The sequence below is a fragment of the Periophthalmus magnuspinnatus genome, chromosome 4, assembly GCF_009829125.3.
Source record: "Periophthalmus magnuspinnatus isolate fPerMag1 chromosome 4, fPerMag1.2.pri, whole genome shotgun sequence".
NCBI lineage: Eukaryota > Metazoa > Chordata > Actinopteri > Gobiiformes > Gobiidae > Periophthalmus > Periophthalmus magnuspinnatus.
The window spans coordinates 34,538,829-34,563,011 of NC_047129.1; the positions used below are offsets into that span (position 1 = coordinate 34,538,829).

The 24,183-nt window shown below is 46.5% G+C and overlaps 2 protein-coding genes and 1 long non-coding RNA gene across 3 annotated transcripts; 1 reads left to right on the forward strand and 2 right to left on the reverse strand.

Annotated features, from left to right (window-relative positions):
- The first annotated feature begins 7,080 nt into the window (after window positions 1-7,080).
- On the forward strand, window positions 7,081-11,549 carry LOC129456176 (urokinase plasminogen activator surface receptor-like). The gene is made up of 9 exons (XM_055221202.1): window positions 7,081-7,159; window positions 7,461-7,565; window positions 7,907-8,074; window positions 8,146-8,256; window positions 8,345-8,482; window positions 8,801-8,905; window positions 8,997-9,164; window positions 9,237-9,341; window positions 11,062-11,549. Exons 1-9 carry the CDS (start codon window positions 7,102-7,104, stop codon window positions 11,361-11,363), a joined length of 1,260 nt encoding a protein of 419 aa, XP_055077177.1. The 5' UTR covers window positions 7,081-7,101; the 3' UTR covers window positions 11,364-11,549.
- A 7,061-nt stretch (window positions 11,550-18,610) lies between these two features.
- LOC129456184 (uncharacterized) lies at window positions 18,611-21,238 on the reverse strand. The gene is made up of 3 exons (XR_008648677.1): window positions 21,102-21,238; window positions 20,921-21,025; window positions 18,611-19,218 (listed from the first exon to the last, which is right to left on the reverse strand). It is a non-coding gene; the product is annotated as an uncharacterized LOC129456184 (long non-coding RNA).
- A 685-nt stretch (window positions 21,239-21,923) lies between these two features.
- On the reverse strand, window positions 21,924-22,957 carry LOC129456228 (alpha-neurotoxin homolog 8-like). The gene is made up of 3 exons (XM_055221579.1): window positions 22,871-22,957; window positions 22,465-22,569; window positions 21,924-22,123 (listed from the first exon to the last, which is right to left on the reverse strand). Exons 1-3 carry the CDS (start codon window positions 22,926-22,928, stop codon window positions 21,924-21,926), a joined length of 363 nt encoding a protein of 120 aa, XP_055077554.1. The 5' UTR covers window positions 22,929-22,957.
- Between the last annotated feature and the right edge of the window lie 1,226 nt (window positions 22,958-24,183).

Below are 24,183 nucleotides of genomic sequence, written 5' to 3' on the forward strand. Positions count from 1 at the left end.
CTTCCATCGGGCGGGTGCATAACTTTAAGAGTAACAGATACAAACTCTCATTTGTGCCCATGTCTGTTACACTATTGAACAAATCTGAACAACAAAGGTGCACTTAGTCACTTTATGTTCAGTGGTACAAAAACTGCCTGTGCAAAAATTTTTTATTTATTATGGGCTGGTGAAATAATTATTTGTGAAATGGGACTTGAGAAATAACTTGAACACGTTTATGGTTGTGCACAAATGGACTATGGACATTAATAATGGCACATGTATCTTGAGACTGTTGTGTATGTGTGAGTGTAACTGTTTTTAAGCTGCGGGCAGTGAGCCCAAGACAAATTTCCCTTTGGGACAATAAAGTTTATTTTATCTTATCTTATGTACATGCCATACTTACCTAATGCATGCTATCCTCTAGCTGCATACTCACCTTACACTTACCAGACACCTGCACACTCACCTGTGTACATGCAACCTATGGTGTTTGCCCAATGAACTATTAGTGCTTTAAAGACATTTTTCTAGAAAGCTGAAGTTAAATATTGTTAAATGTGGACTGAGAAAAAGTTATATTTTGTTTTATGTCGGGAGCCATCTTTTCTTTTGTCAGGGAGCGTGTGACGCCCACGATGTGTGGTCACATAGTTTTTATTTAATGTAATTTTATAAATGAGTATTAGTGGTGTTTTTATTTTGATAACTGAACAATTGTAATTCTGATTGTCACCACTTGATGGCAGCACGCGCAGCGAGACGGTTTGCGAGAGGTCAGGCTTCTGCTTCCTGTTAGCGGCAGTAGCAGCGAGCCAAGACAGCACGAACTTAATGTGTCCGTCTCACTTTGTTTATTCCAGGTTGGTACAGTTCCACCAAACATGAAAATTGACTCATATGAAGTCCTAATGATATAACTTTTGTTGTAAGATTTGCTAGTCTAAGCTAGACGTTTACTATTTGATGTATTTTATTTAGATATATGATTAGCTCTTTATGCTAACTCCCAGATAGCTAGCGCTTAGCCTAGACCTTGCTACTTCTCCGTTGGCTCCACATGCTGTAATATAAAATTGTTCTCTTTCGCCACATTTGGATTGTTTATATGTTAATGCAATGTGCTTGTGTAAAAATAAAGTTAGCAGCAGTAGCAGCGAGCCAAGACAGCACGAAATTAATGTGTCCGTCTCATTTTGTTTATTCCAGCAACCAACTCTCCCCTACAAATAATATTTTAAACTAGTAGCGGTGGTTGTACCGGCCCAATACCTGCTACATTATGGTGCCCAAAACTTTACCATCCAGGGCATTAGCAGGTACAGGAGCTGGAAGAGGAACAAGCTTTATCTTTCACTGCAGGGCCAGGTTCTCATTAATAAGACTGATGTCAGAGCCAGAGTCAATAAGAGTAGGTACAGTGTGAATACCACTCTCGACAAATAGACGAGCTTGAAACTGAGGTCTCTTAACAGGGGGTAGTGTAGAGTGTAGACTCACCAGTATTCCCCTCCCTACTTATGAGCCTGACCCTTTTACAGTACATCTGGAAACAAAATGGCCGGGCTTCCCACAGTAGAGACAAAGATTATGCTGCCAGCGGCGTCCTCGCTCTTCAGGAGAAAGGCTGGTTCTGCTCCCCTGCATAGGCTCTGGATCCCTCTCCTGAGGAGCTGAGGTTTGGCTGACCAGACTTAATGGAGAACATGGGCAAGGGATAGGGCATTGTTCAGGAAGTCTTTGCCTTTTCTCTAAACGCCGACCTTGGATACGGCGATCAAGTTTTGGTTGCCAGCTCGATCGGGTTATCAAGATCAGAGGGAAGATCGTAAGAAACCAGCTCATCCTTAACGTAGTCATTCAGACCCACGAGAGAGGCATCAGTCTGTGCTGCAACATTCCACTGGCTTTGAAGGGCCCGGGTCCGGAATCCAATAGAGTAATCAGAAACTGTTTGGTCCCTTGTCGGACTCCCATTAGACCCCCAGCTGCATCAGGTCCGGAGGATGCAACTCCGAACACCTTGTGAAGTTCGTTAGCAAAAACATTGAAAGAAGCACAAGCAGCGGTCTGGCGCTCCCACTCAACCGTTCCCCACAACCGAGCCCTTTCAGTGAGATGATTGATGATGAATGCCACCTTGGCTCTTTCAGTCGTGAATGTGTGAGGTTGTAGGGCAAAGAGAATGGAGCAGTTGGTCAAGAATGGATTACATCCTTCAGGGTGACCCCCATAGTGTTCAGGTGCACCCGCTTGAGATTTTGAAACAGGACCAGGCGCAATCACCTCAACAGAAGGTTGTGGGGCAGGATTAGGTGGAGCAGGAGCTACAGCGGTGACTAGATGGGTAACAGTGACTGCTAGTTGTTGGATCTGAGCTGTCAAATTAGCTATATTTTGTTCACTAGTAGCAGTGGACTGACGAGCTGCTACAGCAGCAGATGCTCGGCCTGGTGTTGATGCGTGCTAGCTCCACACACGCTGCCAGATCGTCAAGTGATTATCAGTGTATCCTCCGTGGTCTTTAACTGCTTGGACCAGGCTGCTTTGCTGTGCAATTCTTCGCTGTGCAATTCGTAGTACTTAGTTTGTTTTTCTTGTTTTCTTCAGATTCCGTTTTTGGACCTACTGATCACCTCAGCCTCTGACCCAGCTCCCTACGACCAGCTTTTGCATTTTTCTTTGTAATAAACTGTGTTTTTTGTCTGAGTCTGCATCCTTTGATCCACCAGTCTTTACGACAATTTCATATACTTTGTTTTATTTGTATTCTATGACAATTTAAGAATTTTGTAGGGAACTTTGGGGGAGTACTTGCATACAAATAGCATCATCTGCATTTAAATATTAGGCTTTCTCATAAATTTTAACCAATGGAATATAGTAAAAAGTAGCGGGTCCAAAATTGCGCCTTGAGGCACCCCTTTGCTTCAAAATTTTAAACTCATCGGCTTCTACTGCCTGTGTTCTGTTCGAAAGATCATTTTGGACCAATCACATGTAGCAATGTTGTCAAATCCAATCAACTTCAGAAGCTTAAAGAGGTTTTTGTGATCTACTGAAGGCTTTAGTTAAATCAATAATCAGAGATACACGATCGTGTTTGTGGGGCTGAGAAAATGTCATTTAAAACTTTTGTGTTTTCAGTGACAGGACTCTGCCCTTTTCTGAAACACGATTCAAAATGGAGCATTTATTTAAGTAAACTGTAGCTTGATTTGCAACTAACCTTTCTAAAACTTAGGGCTTATGAGCCCAGTCGCTCTAGTTTAGAGAGTGAGTAAATGAACTTCATTCAATTCAGTTCAATTCAATTTAATTCATTTATTTTTGTAACGCCCAAAATCACAACAACAGTTGTCTCGAAGGGCGTTCATGTTTTGGTTGATGGGGGAAACCGGAGTACCCGGAGGAAACCCATCCAGACACGAGGAGAAACATGAAAAACTCCACACAGAAAGGCCTGGGCGACCCGGGGATCAACCAAACCTTCTGCTGTGAGACATGAGCCACTCAGCCACCGAGATATACACACAAAAACAAACAGGAAAATCAAACAACAGGAAAAATCAGGAGGGCCAGGCGGGAAGGAGGAGAGCCAGGCGAGGAGGAGGAGAGCCAGGCAAGGAGGATGAGAGCCGGGTGAGGAGGAGGAGAGGGTCCAGCTGTCATCGGGGCATCTGAAAGAGATACACTCCACAGGGGGAGTGGGACAGGGGACAACATGTGAATAGCATTGCTGATGAGAAAATAGGACAAAGCAGAGGATAGTGCTCAGGTTGCCATACTTCCCCCAGCTAGTTACTCCTACTGCAGCCTGTCTTATCCCGGGTTTGTCCCTAACTCCCTCACTATGTAACCTGGTCTATACCGAAGAGGAAGGTTTTAAGCCTGGTCTTAAATACAGAGACTGTGGGGGCCTGTTTAACATCAGCAGGGAGTTGATTCCATAGCACAGGAGCTTGGTAACTGAATGCTCTCCCTCCCACTGTACTTTTGGACACTCTAGGAACCACTAATAGTCCTGCATTCTGAGAGCGGAGTGCTCTGTTTGGCTGGTACGGGACAATAGCATCTTGCAGATAGGATGGGGCCAAACCGTTTAGGGCTTTGTATGTCAGGAGGAGGACTTTGAATTTGATTCTAAGCTCGACAGGAAGCCAGTGCAGATATTTTAGTACAGGACTGATGTGGTCTCTTCTTTTAGTTCCTGTTAGGACTCTGGCCGCTGCATTTTGGACCAACTGGAGGCTCCTTATAGTACTTTATAGTACTTTATAGTACTTTATAGTACTTTTGGGGCAGGCGGCGAGCAGAGAATTACAGTAATCAAGTCTGGAAGTAACAAATGCATGGATGAGTTTTTCAGCATCGTTTTTAGGTAAAATATTTCTAATTTTAGTTATATTTCGCAGGTGAAAGTATGCGGTTTTACTGGGGACCCAGAGGCGGACTCGTCCATCACCCTGGCTGAAGTCACTGAGGTGGTTGGCAAGCTCCTCGATGGCAAGGCTCCGGGGGTGGACGAGATCCGTCCTGAGTACCTCAAGTCTCTGGATGTTGTGGGTCTTGGCTGACACGTCTCTGCAACATCGCGTGGCGTCGGGGACAGTACCTGTGGAATGGCAGACCGGGGTGGTGGTCCCTCTGTATAAGGAGGGGGACCGGAGAGTGTGTTGCAATTACAGGGGAATCACGCTCCTCAGCCTTCCTGGTAAGGTCTACTCCAGGGACTGGAGAGGAGAATCCAACCGATAGTTGAACCTCAGATTCAGGAGGAGCAGTGTGGTTTTGGTCCCGGTCGTGGAACACTGGACCAGCTCTATACTCTCCATCGGGTCCTCGAGGCTCATGGGAGTTTGCCACAGTCCACATGTGTTTTGTGGATCTGGAGAAGACATTCGACCGTGTCCCTCGTGGTGTCCTTTGGGGGGTGCTCTGGGAGTATGGGGTCCGGGGCTCTTTGCTAAGGGTTGTCCGGTCCCTGTATGACCGGAGCAGGAGCTGTGTTCATTGCCGGCAGTAAGTCAGACCTGTTCCCGGTGCATGTTGGACTCCGCCAGGGCTGCCCTTTGTCACCGGTTCTGTTCATTATATTTATGGACAGAATTTCTAGGTGCAGTCAGGGGCCGGAGGGGGTCTGGTTCAGGGGCCGGAGGGGGTCTGGTTCAGGGGCCGGAGGGGGTCTGGTTCGGAAACCACAGGATTTCATCTCTGCTGTTTGCAGATGATGTTTGTCCTGATGCTTCTTCGAGTCAGGACCTGCAGCTCTGGGGCGGATTGCAGCCGAGTGTGAAGTGTCTGGGATGAGAATCAGCTCCTCCAAATCCGAGGCCATGGTTCTCGACCGGAAAAAGGTGGTTTGCTCTCTCCGGGTGGTGAGTCTCTGCCCCAAGTGGAGGAGTTCAAGTATCTCAGGGTCTTGTTCACGAGTGAGGGAAGGATGGAGCGGGAGATTGACAGGCGGATCGGTGCAGCGTCTGCAGTGATGCGGTCGCTGTATCGGTCCGTTGTGGTAAAGAAGGAGCTGAGCCCAAAGGCAAAGCTCTCGATTTACCGGTCAATCTACGTTCCTACCCTCACCTATGGTCATGAGCTCTGGGTAATGACCGAAAGGACAAGATCGCGGATACAAGTGGCCGAAATGGGTTTTTTTTCTGTGGGGCTGGATAGTCTTTTAGTATAAATTGAAAGGTAATTAAGAAATGGTCAGAGAGTATAGGGTTTTGAGGAAGGACAATTAGATCATTAATCTCAATACCATAGGTTAGAACGAGATCTAGAGTGTGATTGTGACAGTGAGTCGGCTTATTCACACTCTGGGTGAAACCGATCCCATCCAGGAGTGCACCAAAAGCATTACTGAGGCAATCACTGCCGTTATCTACATGAATGTTGAAATCTCCAACTATAACAATCCTTTCCCAGTTCAAGACTAAACTTGAAATGAAATCAGAAAACTCTGTCAGGAAGTCGGCATATGGACCAGGAGGTCGATAAATTATTATAAATATAACAGCTTTTTGGTTTTTCCAATTGGGGCACGTAATGGAGAGTGCGAGGCTTTCAAAGGAGAGGTAAGTATAGTTGGGTTTGGGGCTGAGAATTAGACTAGAATGAGAGATGACGGCCACACCACCACCTCGACCTGTGCTCCGGGCACTCTGAAAGTTCATGTGACTTGATGGTGTAGATTCATTTAGTCTAACATAATCATTTTCCCGAAGCCATGTTTCAGTTAGGGCTAACAGATCAATATTAAGGTCGCCAATTAGTTCATTTATTAAAAGAGATTTGGAGGAAAGAGACCTGATGTTTAGCAGTCCACATTTTACACACTTATCATTTTGTTTATTTGCGGCACATTTATTTATTTTTGTTAAGTTATGAGATCTGACAGCTTCCTTGTCAGAGTTTAGGGGTGTTTTATTTGTGCTTTTTGTACGTGGGGCACACACAGTCTCTGTCTGTTTGGAGCTGTTCCCTCTGACTGAGTTGTGCTTCACTGGTCTAAACTGCTCCCTAACGTCACTATCACTGTGCTTCCCTGAGCTATTCTGCGTGCTAGTCTTACCTGGTCAATCTAGACTAGCAATCATATTCTGAGCTAACAGGGCGGAGCCAGCCTGCGTGGGATGGATGCCGTCTCTACGTATAAGCCTAGGCTTCCCCTCAAATGCCCTCCAATTATCTATGAAGACGACACCATTCTGCGGGCACCAGTTGGTCAACCACTGGTTGACTGCTGAAAAGCGGCTGTACATTTCACAATTGGTGTAGGTTGGGAGGGGGCCAGAGAAGTACACGGACTCCGACATCGACTTAGCCAATTCACAGACTGCAGCTATCTGTAACTTAACTTAGGAATTTGATCGCTCCCAAACCAAGTGCCCTGATGCAAAATAAAAGCAAGAACTGGTCAGACCAGTGTTATGTGAGGACATTAATGCAGTTGACTTCATATAGGAAGTTCATTCCTCAAACAGATCACGGGACAGGTTTTCGTATCAAGAACATCCACCCAAACCAGGAACACAGCCACAGTGGAGTGTATAAGAGGTGAAGACAGAGGAGCAGAGCCAGAGGAACAGAACCAGAGGAGCAGACAGGAGCAGCATGATGACGACCTCTGTGAAGGTTTTGGCTGTGGTTCTTTTTCTCTACATAAACTCAGGTGAGTGCAAACACAAAGTCATTTTAAGTATTTATTATATTTTTTATTGAACAAAAAAACAAACAAAACTTTCACACTGCCACTTATTTTCTCAGACAGAATCTGAGAGCCACAGGAGTCTCAGCTCCTCTTTCTCTGGAGCGGCTCCATTCTCCCTTAATACTACTTTTGTCCTGGTTTAGTCCTTCTTCAGTCCTGATTTAGTCTTTCTTGAGTTCTGCTTTAGTCCTGGTCCAGTCCTGCTTTAGTCCTGCTTTAGTCCTGGTTTAGTCCCAGTTGAACCTGGTCTTGTCTCTTGCAGCTGTTGGTCTTCAGTGCTGGTTTTGTGGAGATGGTTCTTGTTCTTCTCAGACGTCAGTGAAATGCTCTTCAGGACAGACCCTTTGTGTGTCCAGATATTATCAAGGTAACTGCACATATTCATTTTAGAGTCTTTGCTCTTTATGTGATGAAGATATTTTAGCACAAACCTGTTCAAACCGGACATAGATTACTGATAAGAACTGATTTATTATGAAACACTACTACATTTAAATCAGTAGAGTATTTCCTATTTCTCATTAAAATATGTGCTTTTATATCTCTTTACAAACAAAAATATGATGGTGCCAGTGGTTCTCACACTCCAGTGAGGTCGGGTTGGCTTCCTGCAGGGGGCGCCATATTTGAGTTTTTCCAGGCCGTGCTCCACAGACACCTGCACTGCCCTCTTCAGGAGATTCTGACTTGTTCTTCTTGTGTGTTCAGTCACGTATGGGAACTACAGTTATAACCAGACCTATAAACGCTGTGCCTTTAGCTCGGACTGTACAGCTGAAGAATCTGAGTTTGTTTCATATATTTATGGCTCCAAGTCTTATGTTTCAAACACCACGTGCTGCGACACAGACAACTGCAACTACATGACTGCATCCAGTGAGTGCCTCTCTTTTATCAGATGATGTTCTGCACTTTGAAAAGGTCTCATTTACACACATTTATTTCAGTTACGGTGCCCCCTGTGGGCTCTCTGAAGTGTTACAGCTGTGATCCCTCCTCATATGAATGCACTGCCAATGTGAGCTGTAAGGCCCAGGAGGTCTGTGGACAGGCTGTGTGTGAGTACAAAAGAGACACTACTGTGGTCTGTAGGTCAGGGACATTTAAGGTTTTCTATGAGAAACAGACTCTGACCTTTTGTTACAGTCGACCCAGATGGCACACCTTCCCCTTTTCATGGCTGTGTCTCTGAGAATCTGTGCAACAACCCCACTCTGTCTCAAAAATATTTGTACTACGGAACCCCTGTGTCCTGCTGCAACACTTCACACTGCAATGTGCCAGGTTAGTCCTGGTTTATTCCTGATTTAGTCCCGGTTTAGTCCTGGTTTAGTCCCAGTTTAGTCCCGGTTCAGTCCTGGTTCAGTCCTGGTTCAGTCCTGGTTCAGTCCTGGTTTAGTCCTGGTTCAGTCCTGGTTCAGTCCTGGTTCAGTCCTGGTTCAGTTCTGGTTCAGTCCTGGTTCAGTCCTGGTTCAGTTCTGGTTCAGTCCTGGTTTAGTCCTGGTTCAGTCCTGGTTTACTCCTGGTTCAGTCCTGGTTTAGTCCTGGTTTAGTCCTGGTTCAGTCCTGGTTCAGTCCTGGTCTAATCTGTGTGTCTTTCAGATCTGGGGTTACAGTGTATGACGTGCACAGACTCATCATGTTCTTCTCAGCGCTCAGTGACCTGCTCCAAACTCGCCCCCTTGTGTTTCTCTCGGGCCTATGCAGGTACAGTACTGTCCTCTGATTGGCTGATTCATGTCTGTGGGCGAGTCTTGCTCTGACCTTCAGATCTGACCTGGTTCTGTTCTGGTTTCAGGTTCTTATAATTATGGAAATGGCACTTACAGTGAGATCTATAAAGGCTGTGCTTCTGCCTCGGTCTGTGCTTCTGGAGTTTTTGTTTCTTTTAACTATGGCTCCCAGTCTTACTTCGGAAAGTCCACGTGCTGCGACACAGACGACTGCAACGCTCTGGACCCGTCCCGTGAGTGCTGCTCCTATAAACTATAGACATATAGACTTTTCTCAAAGGTTCAACTCCACCTCTCTGTTTCAGTGCCCCCTGCTGGCTCTCTGCAGTGTTACAGCTGTGACCCATACACAGAAGAATGTTCTGCAAATGTGACCTGCAACACCCTGGAGACCTGCTTCTCTGTCTCTGGTGAGTGACAGATTAGCCCTTTATCGTTTATTTATTCAGGACAGAAGGGGAAGCACACGTCTGATTGGCTGGACTGTGACTGTCAAAACCTTTGCTGATTGGCCAGCCCAAACTCTTTTTCTTACCTTTAAGGTCCTTTATTCTGCAAAATTCACTCCTGTGAGCTTTTAGCTCTTTTATAATCAAACACAGACCTGGAGTTGTGTTTTGTTTCATTCACATGTTTGAGTCTGTAACATCTACAAAACTCAAAATGCGACGCTCCTGTGGTAACGCAGGCAAATGGGACCAAGAGATTCAAGACTCTGGGAAAGTTTACAGTGTTTATTTACAGGTTGTGAACACATGTACAATAAAGTGGGTTGATCTGGCGGGGAACAGGGGACGAGGGCCAGGATCCAGAGGCGGAGTGCGCGGCGCAGCGGGGATGAAGATGCAGGCAGCGCCGGGGCGGGGAGCAGAATGCGAGCCGGGGTCCGGAGTCGTGGAGTGCAGGGACGGGGACTGAGCGACCAGAGCCAGAACAAGGGGCAGGGTGCAAGGCAGGGTCCGGAGACGTAGGGTGCGGAGAACAAGACGAGACAAGACTGTACCAGGACTGGGAAGTAGGGTCGGAGCAGAGCCGGGAGCGAGGGAGCTGGGATGGTCCAGAGAGCAGGATGTGGACACGCGGACAATCTGGCCCCGAGTGTCTGGTCCTGGCTCCTCTTATCCACGGCAGGTAGTTTTGATTGCGCTGATGAGCTGCAGGTGCGCGCAGGAGGAGCCAGGAGCTCCGCCCAGCTCCGGCTCAGGCAGGTGAGGGAGGGAAGGAGCAGGACAGGAGGCAAAACAGGGAGCAGGAATCCATGGATCGTGACAGTTCCACTTTACATCTCTTTTCAGTTTGAGAGAACTCAGCCTAAATCTGCAGGTTTGTTTGTTAAACATGTGAGAATGAAACAAAACACAACTCCAGGTCTGTTTCTTATAAAACACAGATCAGAAAATAGTGTGATATGGCCCTTTGACCGTCCTCGACTTCTGCCATAACCAGACACAGACCAACTCACAAAAATGAGACGTGTCACTTCCCTCTGAGTCCAAAAGCCTTTGTCCCTGAACCAGTCCAAAAAGTTCACTCTGTTTTTTCATAATAATTGTTACTTTGGTTCTTTTTAAAACACACACACACACACACACACACACACACACATTGGGCCGAGGTAAAGACTGAGTAATAATATGATCAACATGGACATTATAGCCCCGCCCCCTGGTCATTCAGACATCAGCAGAGGAAACACTGAACGTCCAGAGCATCTAGTGGTGACGTGAGAACAACAACAGAGCCAGGTCTGCTAGTGTCATTACAGATGGAGCTTTGACACACTGTGAAATATAAGTATTTTGGAATAGAAGACACCTCGTGATCTTCTGTGTCAGTCAAATTTCTCAATTAGACCTTAATGAAATGTAGTTGGTGACCCCTGCTCATCCAGAGAGAAGGTGGCACTTGAGCTTTAAGAGGTTTTGTTCTGTCTTTGACCTGTGACAGTCTTGGGTGAACTCTGCCCAAGAACAAGTGAAAAAAAGGTTCATCTGACCTAAAGTGCAGTAAAAAGGGTGAGAGGTGAGTAGGTTACCTTTAAGAGATAAGAACACAGTCTGTTTATTCATCTTATTCATGTGAGTGTTCTTTATCGACATGTTTGACCTGTCTGCGTCTTTTCTGTTCCAGACGGGACCTACAGTTTTTACGGATGTGTCTCTGAGAATCTGTGTGACAACCTCACCCTCTCCCAGGAATACTTTTACACCAGAAAGCCATTGTCCTGCTGCAGCACAAGCCACTGCAACGTCCCTCAGTCCCTGCTCATATCCACAGACACGCCGCCAGTCACCACAGAGGCCCCGCCCTCCTCAGACTCGAAGGAGGACCAGGATTTTTCAGTGTTTTCAGGAGCTGTGCAGGTTCTGTCTCCAGCTCTGCTCCTGTCTCTGCTGCTGCCCGGTGTTCACATGTTTAACTTTATTGTGTAAGATTCTATGGGTGGGGATAGGAGGAAGTTGAAAATGGAAATTTTCTGAGCTCTCAAGCCTCAAAAGAATCAGAATACAACTGAGTAAGAAAATGAGAAAACACTGTTCTAACATGTTCAAAGCTCATACGTTGATTTAGCAGAATGTGCCTTCTTTATTAACAATAGTGGTTTTCACAGCAGGGTTTTGTTCTGGGTGTGTGGAGAGTCATTACGTCTTTAATTATTTGTATTGCATGTTTGTGTATCTTTGAGCTCTTTGGTTTTAAAATGTAAAGTGTGTGACAAATAAAAGATATTTCTACTGTCTGTGTGCTCGCTCTCAGGACCTGGGGAAACATTAGTTAAGACACTTCATTACTAATACCAGTAAAACATGAGATTTCTAAAGCACTTTTTCTGACACTCAGAGCCTCTTTACAGCACATTCCTCATTCACTCCACACTCGGTGGTTTATTTGTTTATATGGATCCCCATTAGGAGAGGAGGTGTGGCTGGAGGAGGTCAAAGAGGTCTGGAGGAGCTTATGGAGGACTTTGTGGTGATCAGGAGGATCTTGAAGTTGACGCGCTGTGGGATGTGGAGCCGGTGGAGCCGGTGGAACTGTTTTAGGACCGGGGTGATGTGGTCTTTGGTACGGTGCAGGTGAGGACGCAGCAGACTTCTGAACATATTGCAGTTTTTGGAGATCACTGTATGGGGGACCGTACAGGAAGCTGTGGCAGTAGTGGAGTCTGGATGAAATGAAGGCCTGGATGAGGGTTTTAACAGCAGAGGAGGTGAGGGTGGGGCGGAGGCGGGCGATGTAGGTGGGGAAAGGCCATTTTGGTTGATGTGATGGATGTGCGGTTTCAATGAGAGGGTGGAGTCAAAGAAGATGAATCCAAGGTGGGACTGTGTGACCACCGATGGAACGACTGAAGTTTTGTACAAAGGGGAAGACACATTTGGGGCCGATGATGAGGAGTTCTGATTTAGTGTCGTAAAGACTGACAGGGGACCAACGATACAGAACTCAGGGAACAGTTTAACAATGTTTATTTACAAATTGAAATGTGCAGATGAAGGTAGATGGATCAGACAGTTGAGAGGGTTGTTTGCAGTAGTCCTTGAGTAGATCGTGGGTGGCAGGGTCAGAGACGAGGTGAGCAGTACCGATTGCTATGAATCAGACATGGACGACTGAAGGTTTACACAGACATAATCCGTACTGGTCGAAGTGTATTAGGTCGGGAGGGTGTGAGGTTTCTACCAGTTGTGGAGAGCTGGGTCGGAGACAGAGGAGCTGAGCTGGTCCAGGAAGCGGGGTCTGACGAGGAGCAAAAAATATCGAGAAAATGGTAACAAATGCAAAACAGAAGGGAGGAGGAAAACAGCACAAAAAAGGCAGGACAGACTGGGATCTTGACATGGATCTGGTGTGTATGTACTTGTGTCGTTGGTGCAGCTGTGGGAATTTAATGGTGGTGAATGATGAGTCCAAGGGGAAGCGTGTGCAGAATAAACAGTAGGGGTCAAGCTGTAATTTACACATAAGACAAAAGATCATTTAAACCATTAAAATGTTCATGTCGTTAAATATATGAATCCATGTTGAGCTTTGCTATTAATTAAACGTTCAGGTTCATTAAAAATATAAATAATGCATATCTTTACCTTTAATTCTCCACAGGTGATGGAGAACTCTGTGAGGTCAGTGAACAGTTACAACAGTCCAGTCTACTTCATATATGTGTGGAAATAAGACTTTATTTGACACTAAGGTGCGGGATATTTTGTAGGTGTTAAAAAGTCAACGTCTTTATCATCTCAACATGGCTGTTAAAACTGCGTGTGAAGAACATCTAATCATCTTAATATGGCTGTTAAACCTGTTATCGCTCCGATGGCAACCTACTTACAACCTACTACAAATCTACAGCAATTTTGTCGATTTCAGGCACAGTAAACTTCAGACAGCACCAACTTTGCTTCTCAGTGCTAAACACACGTGTTAGCTTGTGATTAACACCAAAGTTGGCCAATAAGGGGGGTGTTGTGGGTTACTGAAGCCCCAGGCAGCGAAAGAGTACTACAGATGGACCAAAGTTTACATCACACTCTCCCCCTTGTCAAATCAAACAGTTACATTACACACAGTTAGTGATGTTTTCCTCTTACAGCCAATGAGCAGCGGAACACGACGGTGGACAGTATACAATGCTTTTCCATAAACAGATGGTGCATTACAAAGGAAACTGACTGGATCCAGGGACCACTTGCGCAATTCCAACGCATTTTTGCAACAGTTTTACATTTTAAACATGATGAAATGGACAAAATAAAGGAAGTATGAGACACTGTGGATGTTTATACAAGTTATACTAGAGGCATCTCTGACCCGGAGCGGTTTGTGGCAAAAAGGGAAGATTCTGCAATGGCCTCAGGATTCGAGGATGTATTTCTATGTGCATCTGGTAAGTCATCTGACTTTCACAGGGGGACCTGGTTTCCGACCCCCCCTCCCACCATCAGGATGCAATTAGAACAGTCAGGGCAAGACCTTTCACGCTACTGCCTACCATCATATAACTATCACAGAGAAAGGGGTGGGGCTTGGTGTGAGTCACATGACTGACTTCTTTCCATTCATAAAACACGCTGCTTGGGCTAAAAGCTGTCCGTTGAGAGCTAGTGTGGGGAGGGGATGCTCCAAAGGCTCCACGGTCATTCTCCACTGCTCGGCCACTCGCTGATCGATGAAATCCTCCTCAGCTCTGGAATCGACGAGGGCGGAGATGGGTAGAGTCTCTGTGCGATAGCACAGTGTGGCCTGGAAAAGCAGTTTATTTCCTTTATCTGGGATGGCCTGCTGACCCACCAGTACTCCCAGGGCTACTGGTGGGCCCGGTCTTTTGGCTGAATCGGGCAGGAGGCGATGTAGTGCCCCTTCTCGCTGCAGTACAGGCACTCCCCCACCAGACGGCAACGCAGATGCTCCTCAGCCAAGAGGCTGGCCGGACCCAGCTGCATAGGTTCCCTGGCGGCTGGCGGTGAGGGGGACCCCTCGGTCCGGATCAGGGATGGGCACCTCACAGACCGGACTGGTGAGTGGCATCTCCCGCTGCCAGTTCTGCAAGCGGTTATCGATCCTGTTCATCAGAGCAATAAGAGTTCTCAAATCCGGGGGCTCGTCACGGGAATCAAGCTAATCTTTAAGACGATCGTTAAGTCCCTTTAAAAACACCGCTTTTAAAGCACCATCGGTCCAGTCCACGTCAGCAGCAAAAACTCATTCGTATAATCTGGCACCGCTAGATCGCTGGGTCAGGCTTAACAATTCAATTTTTCAATTCATTTATTTTTGTAACGCCCAAAATCACAACAACAGTTGTCTCGAAGGGCGTTCATGTTTTGGTTGATGGGGGAAACCGGAGTACCCGGAGGAAACCCATCCAGACACGAGGAGAAACATGAAAAACTCCACACAGAAAGGCCTGGGCGACCCGGGGATCCAACCAAACCTTCTGCTGTGAGACATGAGCCACTCAGCCACCGAGATATACACACAAAAACAAAACAACAGGAAAAATCAGACAAAACAAGAAAAATCGGCCAGACGAGGAGGAGGAGGGCCAGGCAGGGAGGAGGAGAGGGTCCAGCTGTCATCGAGGCATAACATAGTCATTTTCCCGAAGCCATGTTTCAGTTAGGGCTAACAGATCAATATTAAGGTCGCCAATTAGTTCATTTATTAAAAGAGATTTGGAGGAAAGAGACCTGATGTTTAGCAGTCCACATTTTACACACTTATCATTTTGTTTATTTGCGGCACATTTATTTATTTTTGTTAAGTTATGAGATCTGACAGCTTCCTTGTCAGAGTTTAGGGGTGTTTTATTTGTGCTTTTTGTACGTGGGGCACGTGGGGCACACACAGTCTCTGTCTGTTTGGAGCTGTTCCCTCTGACTGAGCTGTGCTTCACTGGTCTAAACTGCTCCCTAACGTCACTATCACTGTCACTGTGCTTCCCTGAGCTATTCTGCGTGCTAGTCTTACCTGGTCAATCTAGACTAGCAATCATATTCTGAGCTAACAGGGCGGAGCCAGCCTGCGTGGGATGGATGCCGTCTCTACGTATAAGCCTAGGCTTCCCCTCAAATGCCCTCCAATTATCTATGAAGACGACACCATTCTGCGGGCACCAATTGGTCAACCACTGGTTGACTGCTGAAAAGCGGCTGTACATTTCACAATTGGTATAGGTTGGGAGGGGGCCAGAGAAGTACACGGACTCCGACATCGACTTAGCCAATTGACAGACTGCAGCTATCTGTAACTTAACCACCTCTGACTGACCGCGCCGAGTATCGTTACCCCCCGCGTGTATAACGATCCGGCGGTACCTATTCTTACTTTTCTTTAAAAGCCTAAGATTCTCCTCGATGTCACCCAGTCTGGCTCCAGGGTAACACCGCGTGGAAGCTGCAGGCAGTTCCACGTCCCTGACTATGGAGCTCCCTATGACTAAAGTGTCCCGGGTCCAGTTCAGGGGAGCAAACCTGTTCTGGACGGGGAGCTCTCTACTCTCAACCCTGTGTCCCTGGTCTGCTACAGTCCTATTCTCAGCCCTGTGTCCCTGGCCTGTCCTACGCTTTCTTCTAACCGTCACAAACCTGTCCTGGTCTGATCCCGGCTGCACGGGTTGCGCTGGGGGGCTAGTCTCACTAGTTACGCTAAAGCTATTGCGGTCCGCGGTCCCTACTGCTGCTACCTGACTGTAACTCGGGGTCAGAGCCTCCAATGAGCGGATCCGCGTTTCTAACTCTGAGACCCTGGCCTGCAGGACTGCCACTACACTACACTTAACGCAACTGTCCCTATCATCATCAAATAAGCCAGGGTCATCACTCCACATATGGCAACCAGGGCAGGGAAAAGCGAGAGAAGAGGAGGAAGGTTTAGCCATGATGCTAGTCGGCTAGGCTAGTTCAGGCTAAACCGAGAGATAGAGGGGATTAAGCCACGAAGTGCGGAGCAATAGATGCTGAATGAAACTTCGGTGGTTTAGCGAAGTATTCAGGCACTAGTGTAGATGTTAGAAACTGCTTTTTAAAATTGTAAAGATTCGTGGATTAACAATTTCAGGAGAGAGACGCTAGATACGCTAGATATACAACTCGCAAAACAGAATGCACTCACCCGGAAATGACGTCAGCCACACGATGAGCTCATGTGACGTGTAAAGCTCTGCAGAGGCTGTGGACAAAGTTCTGATGCTGTTGCTTTATTCTGACCTGGAAAATCCACACTGATATCTGGATTTTTGATATCACCCTGGTCTTCACTTCATCCATCGCGACAACCCAACATTTTCATCCAATCAGATTAGTTAATTTTTATTGAAAAGGTGAAGCGAAGGAGCTCGTTGGTCATGTATCCCTGTCTCTCCACCCTCTCCACAATCTCCCTGAAAAACAACAGCACACTCTCCTCCCGCCTCGATCAGCTGGGCCCCATTCACACCACAGCAGTCTCTTTCACCTGCTCTGCCCCCTGGTAAATCCACAATCTTCACACTCTCAAAAACCAACACAGACATAAAACTGGACTCACTGTACACCTGCGAACATACAAAGACCACACCCACCTCTACAGCTCTGCTCTCGCATCAGCACATACAACATTCTGGTATCATTCTCTCCTCCAGCGCCAGAACTTCTCCATTCCTTCCAATCCAAAATTGAAAACCAACTGTTCTCTGCAACTGCACACTCTGACCTAGTTCCTGTTGACTCCATCACACCACCGAACGCCTTTTCTTCTTTCACTTCCATCACAGCAGAAGTCCTAAACAAACGATTCAGCAAAGCAAGATTCTCCACCTCCCCTCTGGACTCCGTGCCATGCCCCCTGCCTCAGCCCCCTCATCCTGACCATCATAAACTCCTCCCTGACATCTAGTACCATCCCTTCCACTTTCAAACTTGCCTCCATCACCTCACGTTCTCCAAAAACCTGAACTGGATCCTGAGAACCTCGACAACTTCCGCCCCATCTCCAACTTCCCCTCCATTTCCAAAATCCTTGATCGTTTTGTTGCCTCCCAACTGAAACTCCACTTCTACTCCAACCATCTTTATGAAAATGGACAGTCTGGATTCTGCACAACACAGAAACTGCCCTTAACAAAGTCACCAATGGCCTCCTCGTTGCTTCAGGCTCCAGATCCCTCTACATCCTCCTTTTCCAAGACCCATCTGCTGCTTTCAGTACCATAGACCACCCCATTCTCCTCCCCCGTCTGCAGTCCTCCATTGTCCTCACTGGCTCTGCTCTCTCCTGGTTTTGATCATATCTCTTCAATAGATCAAGGTATATCTCCTACAAGAATCACACATCATCCACAACACCCATGGAGTCCCTCAAGGCGCGGTGTTTGACCCCTACTGTTTATTCTGCACATGCTTCCCCTTCGACTCATCATTCACCACCAAGGAGTACAATTCCACAAATACCCCAATGACGCACAAGTACCTATCCAGCAGATCCATCACACCTGCTACTGTCTCCACCATCACCTACTTTCTCAAACTAAACTGGAATAAATCAGAACTCCTCATCATTGGCCCCAAATGTGTCTTCCCCTTTGTACAAAACTTCATTCGTTCCATCGGTGGTCACACAGTCCCACCTTGGATTCATCTTCTTTGACTCCGCCCTCTCATTGAAACCGCACATCCGTCACATCAACCAAAATGGCCTTTTCCCACCTACACCGCCCGCCTCCGCCCCACCCTCACCTCCTCTGCTGTTAAAACCCTCATCCAGGCCTTCATTTCATCCAGACTCCACTACTGCCACAGCTTCCTGTACGGTCCCCCATACAGTGATCTCCAAAAACTGCAATATGTTCAGAAGTCTGCTGCGTCCTCACCTGCACCGTACCAAAGACCACATCACCCCGGTCCTAAAACAGCTCCACCGGCTCCACATCCCACAGCGCGTCAACTTCAAGATCCTCCTGATCACCACAAAGTCCTCCATAAGCTCCTCCAGACCTCTTTGACCTCCTCCAGCCACACCTCCTCTCCTAATGGGGATCCATATAAACAAATAAACCACCGAGTGTGGAGTGAATGAGGAATGTGCTGTAAAGAGGCTCTGAGTGTCAGAAAAAGTGCTTTAGAAATCTCATGTTTTACTGGTATTAGTAATGAAGTGTCTTAACTAATGTTTCCCCAGGTCCTGAGAGCGAGCACACAGACAGTAGAAATATCTTTTATTTGTCACACACTTTACATTTTAAAACCAAAGAGCTCAAAGATACACAAACATGCAATACAAATAATTAAAGACGTAATGACTCTCCACACACCCAGAACAAAACCCTGCTGTGAAAACCACTATTGTTAATAAAGAAGGCACATTCTGCTAAATCAACATATGAGCTTTGAACATGTTAGAACAGTGTTTTCTCATTATCTTACTCAGTTGTATTCTGATTCTTTTGAGGCTTGAGAGCTCAGAAAATTTCCATTTTCAACTTCCTCCTATCCCCACCCATAGAATCTTACACAATAAAGTTAAACATGTGAACACAGGGCAGCAGCAGAGACAGGAGCAGAGCTGGAGACAGAACCTGCACAGCTCCTGAAAACACTGAAAAATCCTGGTCCTCCTTCGAGTCTGAGGAGGGCGGGGCCTCTGTGGTGACTGGCGGCGTGTCTGTGGATATGAGCAGGGACTGAGGGACGTTGCAGTGGCTTGTGCTGCAGCAGGAGAATGGATTTCTGGTGTAAAAGTATCTTTGGGAGAGGGTGAGGTTGTCACACAGATTCTCAGAGACACATCCGTAAAAACTGTAGGTCCCGTCTGGAACAGAAAAGACGCAGACAGGTCAAACATGTCGATAAAGAACACTCACATGAATAAGATGAATAAACAGACTGTGTTCTTATCTCTTAAAGGTAACCTACTCACCTCTCACCCTTTTTACTGCACTTTAGGTCAGATGAACCTTTTTTTCACTTGTTCTTGGGCAGAGTTCACCCAAGACTGTCACAGGTCAAAGACAGAACAAAACCTCTTAAAGCTCAAGTGCCACCTTCTCTCTGGATGAGCAGGGGTCACCAACTACATTTCATTAAGGTCTAATTGAGAAATTTGACTGACACAGAAGATCACGAGGTGTCTTCTATTCCAAAATACTTATATTTCACAGTGTGTCAAAGCTCCATCTGTAATGACACTAGCAGACCTGGCTCTGTTGTTGTTCTCACGTCACCACTAGATGCTCTGGACGTTCAGTGTTTCCTCTGCTGATGTCTGAATGACCAGGGGGCGGGGCTATAATGTCCATGTTGATCATATTATTACTCAACCTTTACCTCGGCCCAATGTGTGTGTGTGTGTTTTAAAAAGAACCAAAGTAACAATTATTACGAAAAAACAGAGTGAACTTTTTGGACTGGTTCAGGGACAAAGGCTTTTGGACTCAGAAGGAAGTGACACGTCTCATTTTTGTGAGTTGGTCTGTGTCTGGTTATGGCAGAAGTCGAGGACGGTCAAAGGGCCATATCACACTATTTTCTGATCTGTGTTTTATAAGAAACAGACCTGGAGTTGTGTTTTGTTTCATTCTCACATGTTTAACACACAAACCTGCAGATTTAGGCTGAGTTCTCTCAAACTGAAAAGAGATGTAAAGTGGAACTGTCACGATCCATGGATTCCTGCTCCCTGTTTTACCTCCTGTCCTACTCCTTCCCTCCCTCACCTGCTGGAGCCGGAGCTGGGTGGAGCTCCTGGCTCCTCCTGCGCGCACCTGCAGCTCATCAGCGCAATCAACACCACCTGCCGTGGATAAGAGGAGCCAGGACCAGACACTCGGGGCCAGATCGTCCGCGTGTCCACATCCTGCTCTCTGGACCATCCCAGCTCCCTCGCTCCCGGCTCTGCTCCGACCCTACTTCCCAGTCCTGGTACAGTGTTGTCTCGTCTTGTTCTCCGCACCCTACGTCTCCGGACCCTGCCTTGCACCCTGCCCCTTGTTCTGGCTCTGGTCGCTCAGTCCCCGTCCCTGCACTCCACGACTCCGGACCCCGGCTCACATTCTGCTCCCCGCCCCGGCGCTGCCTGCATCTTCATCCCCGCTGCGCCGCGCACTCCGCCTCTGGATCCTGGCCCTCGTCCCCTGTTCCCCGCCAGATCGACCCACTTTATTGTACATGTGTTCACAACCTGTAAATAAACACTGTAAACTTTCCCAGAGTCTTGAATCTCTTGGTCCCATTTGCCTGCGTTACCACAGGAACAGAGCATTTTGAGTTTTGTAGATGTTACAGACTCAAACGTGTGAATGAAACAAAACACAACTCCAGGTCTGATTTTGATTATAAAAGAGCTAAAAGCTCACAGGAGTGAATTTTGCAGAATGAAGGACCTTAAAGGTAAGAAAAAGAGTTTGGGCTGGCCAATCAGCAAAGGTTTTGACAGTCACAGTCCAGCCAATCAGACGTGTGCTTCCCCTTCTGTCCTGAATAAATAAACGATAAAGGGCTAATCTGTCACTCACCAGAGACAGAGGAGCAGGTCTCCAGGGTGTTGCAGGTCACATTTGCAGAACATTCTTCTGTGTATGGGTCACAGCCGTAACACTGCAGAGAGCCAGCAGGGGGCACTGAAACAGAGAGGTGGAGTTGAACCTTTGAGAAAAGTCTATATGTCTATATATAGTTTATAGGAGCAGCACTCACGGGACGGGTCCAGAGCGTTGCAGTCGTCTGTGTCGCAGCACGTGGTGTTTCTGAAGTTAGACTGGGAGCCATAGTTAAAAGAAAAAAAACCTCCAGAAGCACAGACCGAGGCAGAAGCACAGCCTTTTCGGATCCCGCTGTAAGTGAAGTTTCCATAATTATAAGAACCTGAAATCAGGACAGAACCAGGTCAGATCTGAAGGTCAGAGCAAGACTCGCCCACAGACATGAATCAGCCAATCAGAGGACAGTACTGTACCTGCATATACTGCAGAGAAACACAAGGGGGCGAGTTTGGAGCAGGTCACTGAGCGCTGAGAAGAACATGATGAGTCTGTGCACGTCATACACTGTAACCCCAGATCTGAAAGACACACAGATTAGACCAGGACTGAACCAGGACTAAACCAGGACTGAACCAGGACTGAACCAGGACTAACCTGGGACATTGCAGTGTGAAGTGTTGCAGCAGGACACAGGGGTTCCGTAGTACAAATATTTTTGAGACAGAGTGGGGTTGTTGCACAGATTCTCAGAGACACAGCCATGAAAAGGGGAAGGTGTGCCATCTGGGTCAGCTGTAACAAAAGGTCAGAGTCTGTTTCTCATAGAAAACCTTAAATGTCCCTGACCTACAGACCACAGTAGTGTCTCTTTTGTACTCACACACAGCCTGTCCACAGACCTCCTGGGCCTTACAGCTCACATTGGCAGTGCATTCATATGAGGAGGGATCACAGCTGTAACACTTCAGAGAGCCCACAGGGGGCACTGAAACTGAAATAAATGTGTGTAAATGAGACCGTTTGAAAGTGCAGAACATCATCTGAGAAAAGAGAGGCACTCACTGGATGCAGTCATGTAGTTGCAGTTGTCTGTGTCGCAGCACGTGGTGTTTGAAACATAAGACTTGGAGCCATAAATATATGAAACAAACTCAGATTCTTCAGCTGTACAGTCCGAGCTAAAGGCACAGCCTTTATAGGTCTGGTTATAACTGTAGTTCCCATAGTTGTCGGACTCTGAACACACAAGAAGAACAAGTCAGAATCTCCTGAAGAGGGCAGTGCAGGTGTCTGTGGAGCACGGCCTGGAAAAACTCAAATATGGCGCCCCCTGCAGGAAGCCAACCCGACCTCACTGGAGTGTGAGAACCACTGGCACCATCATATTTTTGTTTGTAAAGAGATATAAAAGCACATATTTTAATGAGAAATAGGAAATACTCTACTGATTTAAATGTAGTAGTGTTTCATAATAAATCAGTTCTTATCAGTAATCTATGTCCGGTTTGAACAGGTTTGTGCTAAAATATCTTCATCACATAAAGAGCAAAGAAACTAAAATGAATATGTGCAGTTACCTCGATAATATCTGGACACACAAAGGGTCTGTCCTGAAGAGCATTTCACTGACGTCTGAGAAGAACAAGAACCATCTCCACAAAACCAGCACTGAAGACCAACAGCTGCAAGAGACAAGACCAGGTTCAACTGGGACTAAACCAGGACTAAAGCAGGACTAAAGCAGGACTGGACCAGGACTAAAGCAGAACTCAAGAAAGACTAAATCAGGACTGAAGAAGGACTAAACCAGGACAAAAGTAGTATTAAGGGAGAATGGAGCCGCTCCAGAGAAAGAGGAGCTGAGACTCCTGTGGCTCTCAGATTCTGTCTGAGAAAATAAGTGGCAGTGTGAAAGTTTTGTTTGTTTTTTTGTTCAATAAAAAATATAATAAATACTTAAAATGACTTTGTGTTTGCACTCACCTGAGTTTATGTAGAGAAAAAGAACCACAGCCAAAACCTTCACAGAGGTCGTCATCATGCTGCTCCTGTCTGCTCCTCTGGTTCTGTTCCTCTGGCTCTGCTCCTCTGTCTTCACCTCTTATACACTCCACTGTGGCTGTGTTCCTGGTTTGGGTGGATGTTCTTGATACGAAAACCTGTCCCGTGATCTGTTTGAGGAATGAACTTCCTATATGAAGTCAACTGCATTAATGTCCTCACATAACACTGGTCTGACCAGTTCTTGCTTTTATTTTGCATCAGGGCACTTGGTTTGGGAGCGATCAAATTCCTAAGTTAAGTTACAGATAGCTGCAGTCTGTGAATTGGCTAAGTCGATGTCGGAGTCCGTGTACTTCTCTGGCCCCCTCCCAACCAATTGTGAAATGTACAGCCGCTTTTCAGCAGTCAACCAGTGGTTGACCAATTGGTGCCCGCAGAATGGTGTCGTCTTCATAGATAATTGGAGGGCATTTGAGGGGAAGCCTAGGCTTATACGTAGAGACGGCATCCATCCCACGCAGGCTGGCTCCGCCCTGTTAGCTCAGAATATGATTGCTAGTCTAGATTGACCAGGTAAGACTAGCACGCAGAATAGCTCAGGGAAGCACAGTGACAGTGATAGTGACGTTAGGGAGCAGTTTAGACCAGTGAAGCACAACTCAGTCAGAGGGAACAGCTCCAAACAGACAGAGACTGTGTGTGCCCCACGTACAAAAAGCACAAATAAAACACCCCTAAACTCTGACAAGGAAGCTGTCAGATCTCATAACTTAACAAAAATAAATAAATGTGCCGCAAATAAACAAAATGATAAGTGTGTAAAATGTGGACTGCTAAACATCAGGTCTCTTTCCTCCAAATCTCTTTTAATAAATGAACTAATTGGCGACCTTAATATTGATCTGTTAGCCCTAACTGAAACATGGCTTCGGGAAAATGATTATGTTAGACTAAATGAATCTACACCATCAAGTCACATGAACTTTCAGAGTGCCCGGAGCACAGGTCGAGGTGGTGGTGTGGCCGTCATCTCTCATTCTAGTCTAATTCTCAGCCCCAAACCCAACTATACTTACCTCTCCTTTGAAAGCCTCGCACTCTCCATTACGTGCCCCAATTGGAAAAACCAAAAAGCTGTTATATTTATAATAATTTATCGACCTCCTGGTCCATATGCCGACTTCCTGACAGAGTTTTCTGATTTCATTTCAAGTTTAGTCTTGAACTGGGAAAGGATTGTTATAGTTGGAGATTTCAACATTCATGTAGATAACGGCAGTGATTGCCTCAGT

Excerpts from the sequence above, each read along its gene's own strand:
- LOC129456176 (XM_055221202.1), top strand. The coding sequence starts at position 7,102 with ATGATGACGACCTCTGTGAAGGTTTTGGCTGTGGTTCTTTTTCTCTAC. Across the intron at positions 7,160-7,460 it reads TTTTCTCTACATAAACTCAG|CTGTTGGTCTTCAGTGCTGG; the intron begins GTGAGTGCAAAC and ends TGTCTCTTGCAG. Across the intron at positions 9,165-9,236 it reads CAACGCTCTGGACCCGTCCC|TGCCCCCTGCTGGCTCTCTG; the intron begins GTGAGTGCTGCT and ends TCTCTGTTTCAG.
- LOC129456228 (XM_055221579.1), bottom strand. The coding sequence starts at position 22,928 with ATGATGACGACCTCTGTGAAGGTTTTGGCTGTGGTTCTTTTTCTCTAC. Across the intron at positions 22,570-22,870 it reads TTTTCTCTACATAAACTCAG|CTGTTGGTCTTCAGTGCTGG; the intron begins GTGAGTGCAAAC and ends TGTCTCTTGCAG. Across the intron at positions 22,124-22,464 it reads TGTGTCCAGATATTATCGAG|AGTCCGACAACTATGGGAAC; the intron begins GTAACTGCACAT and ends TTGTGTGTTCAG.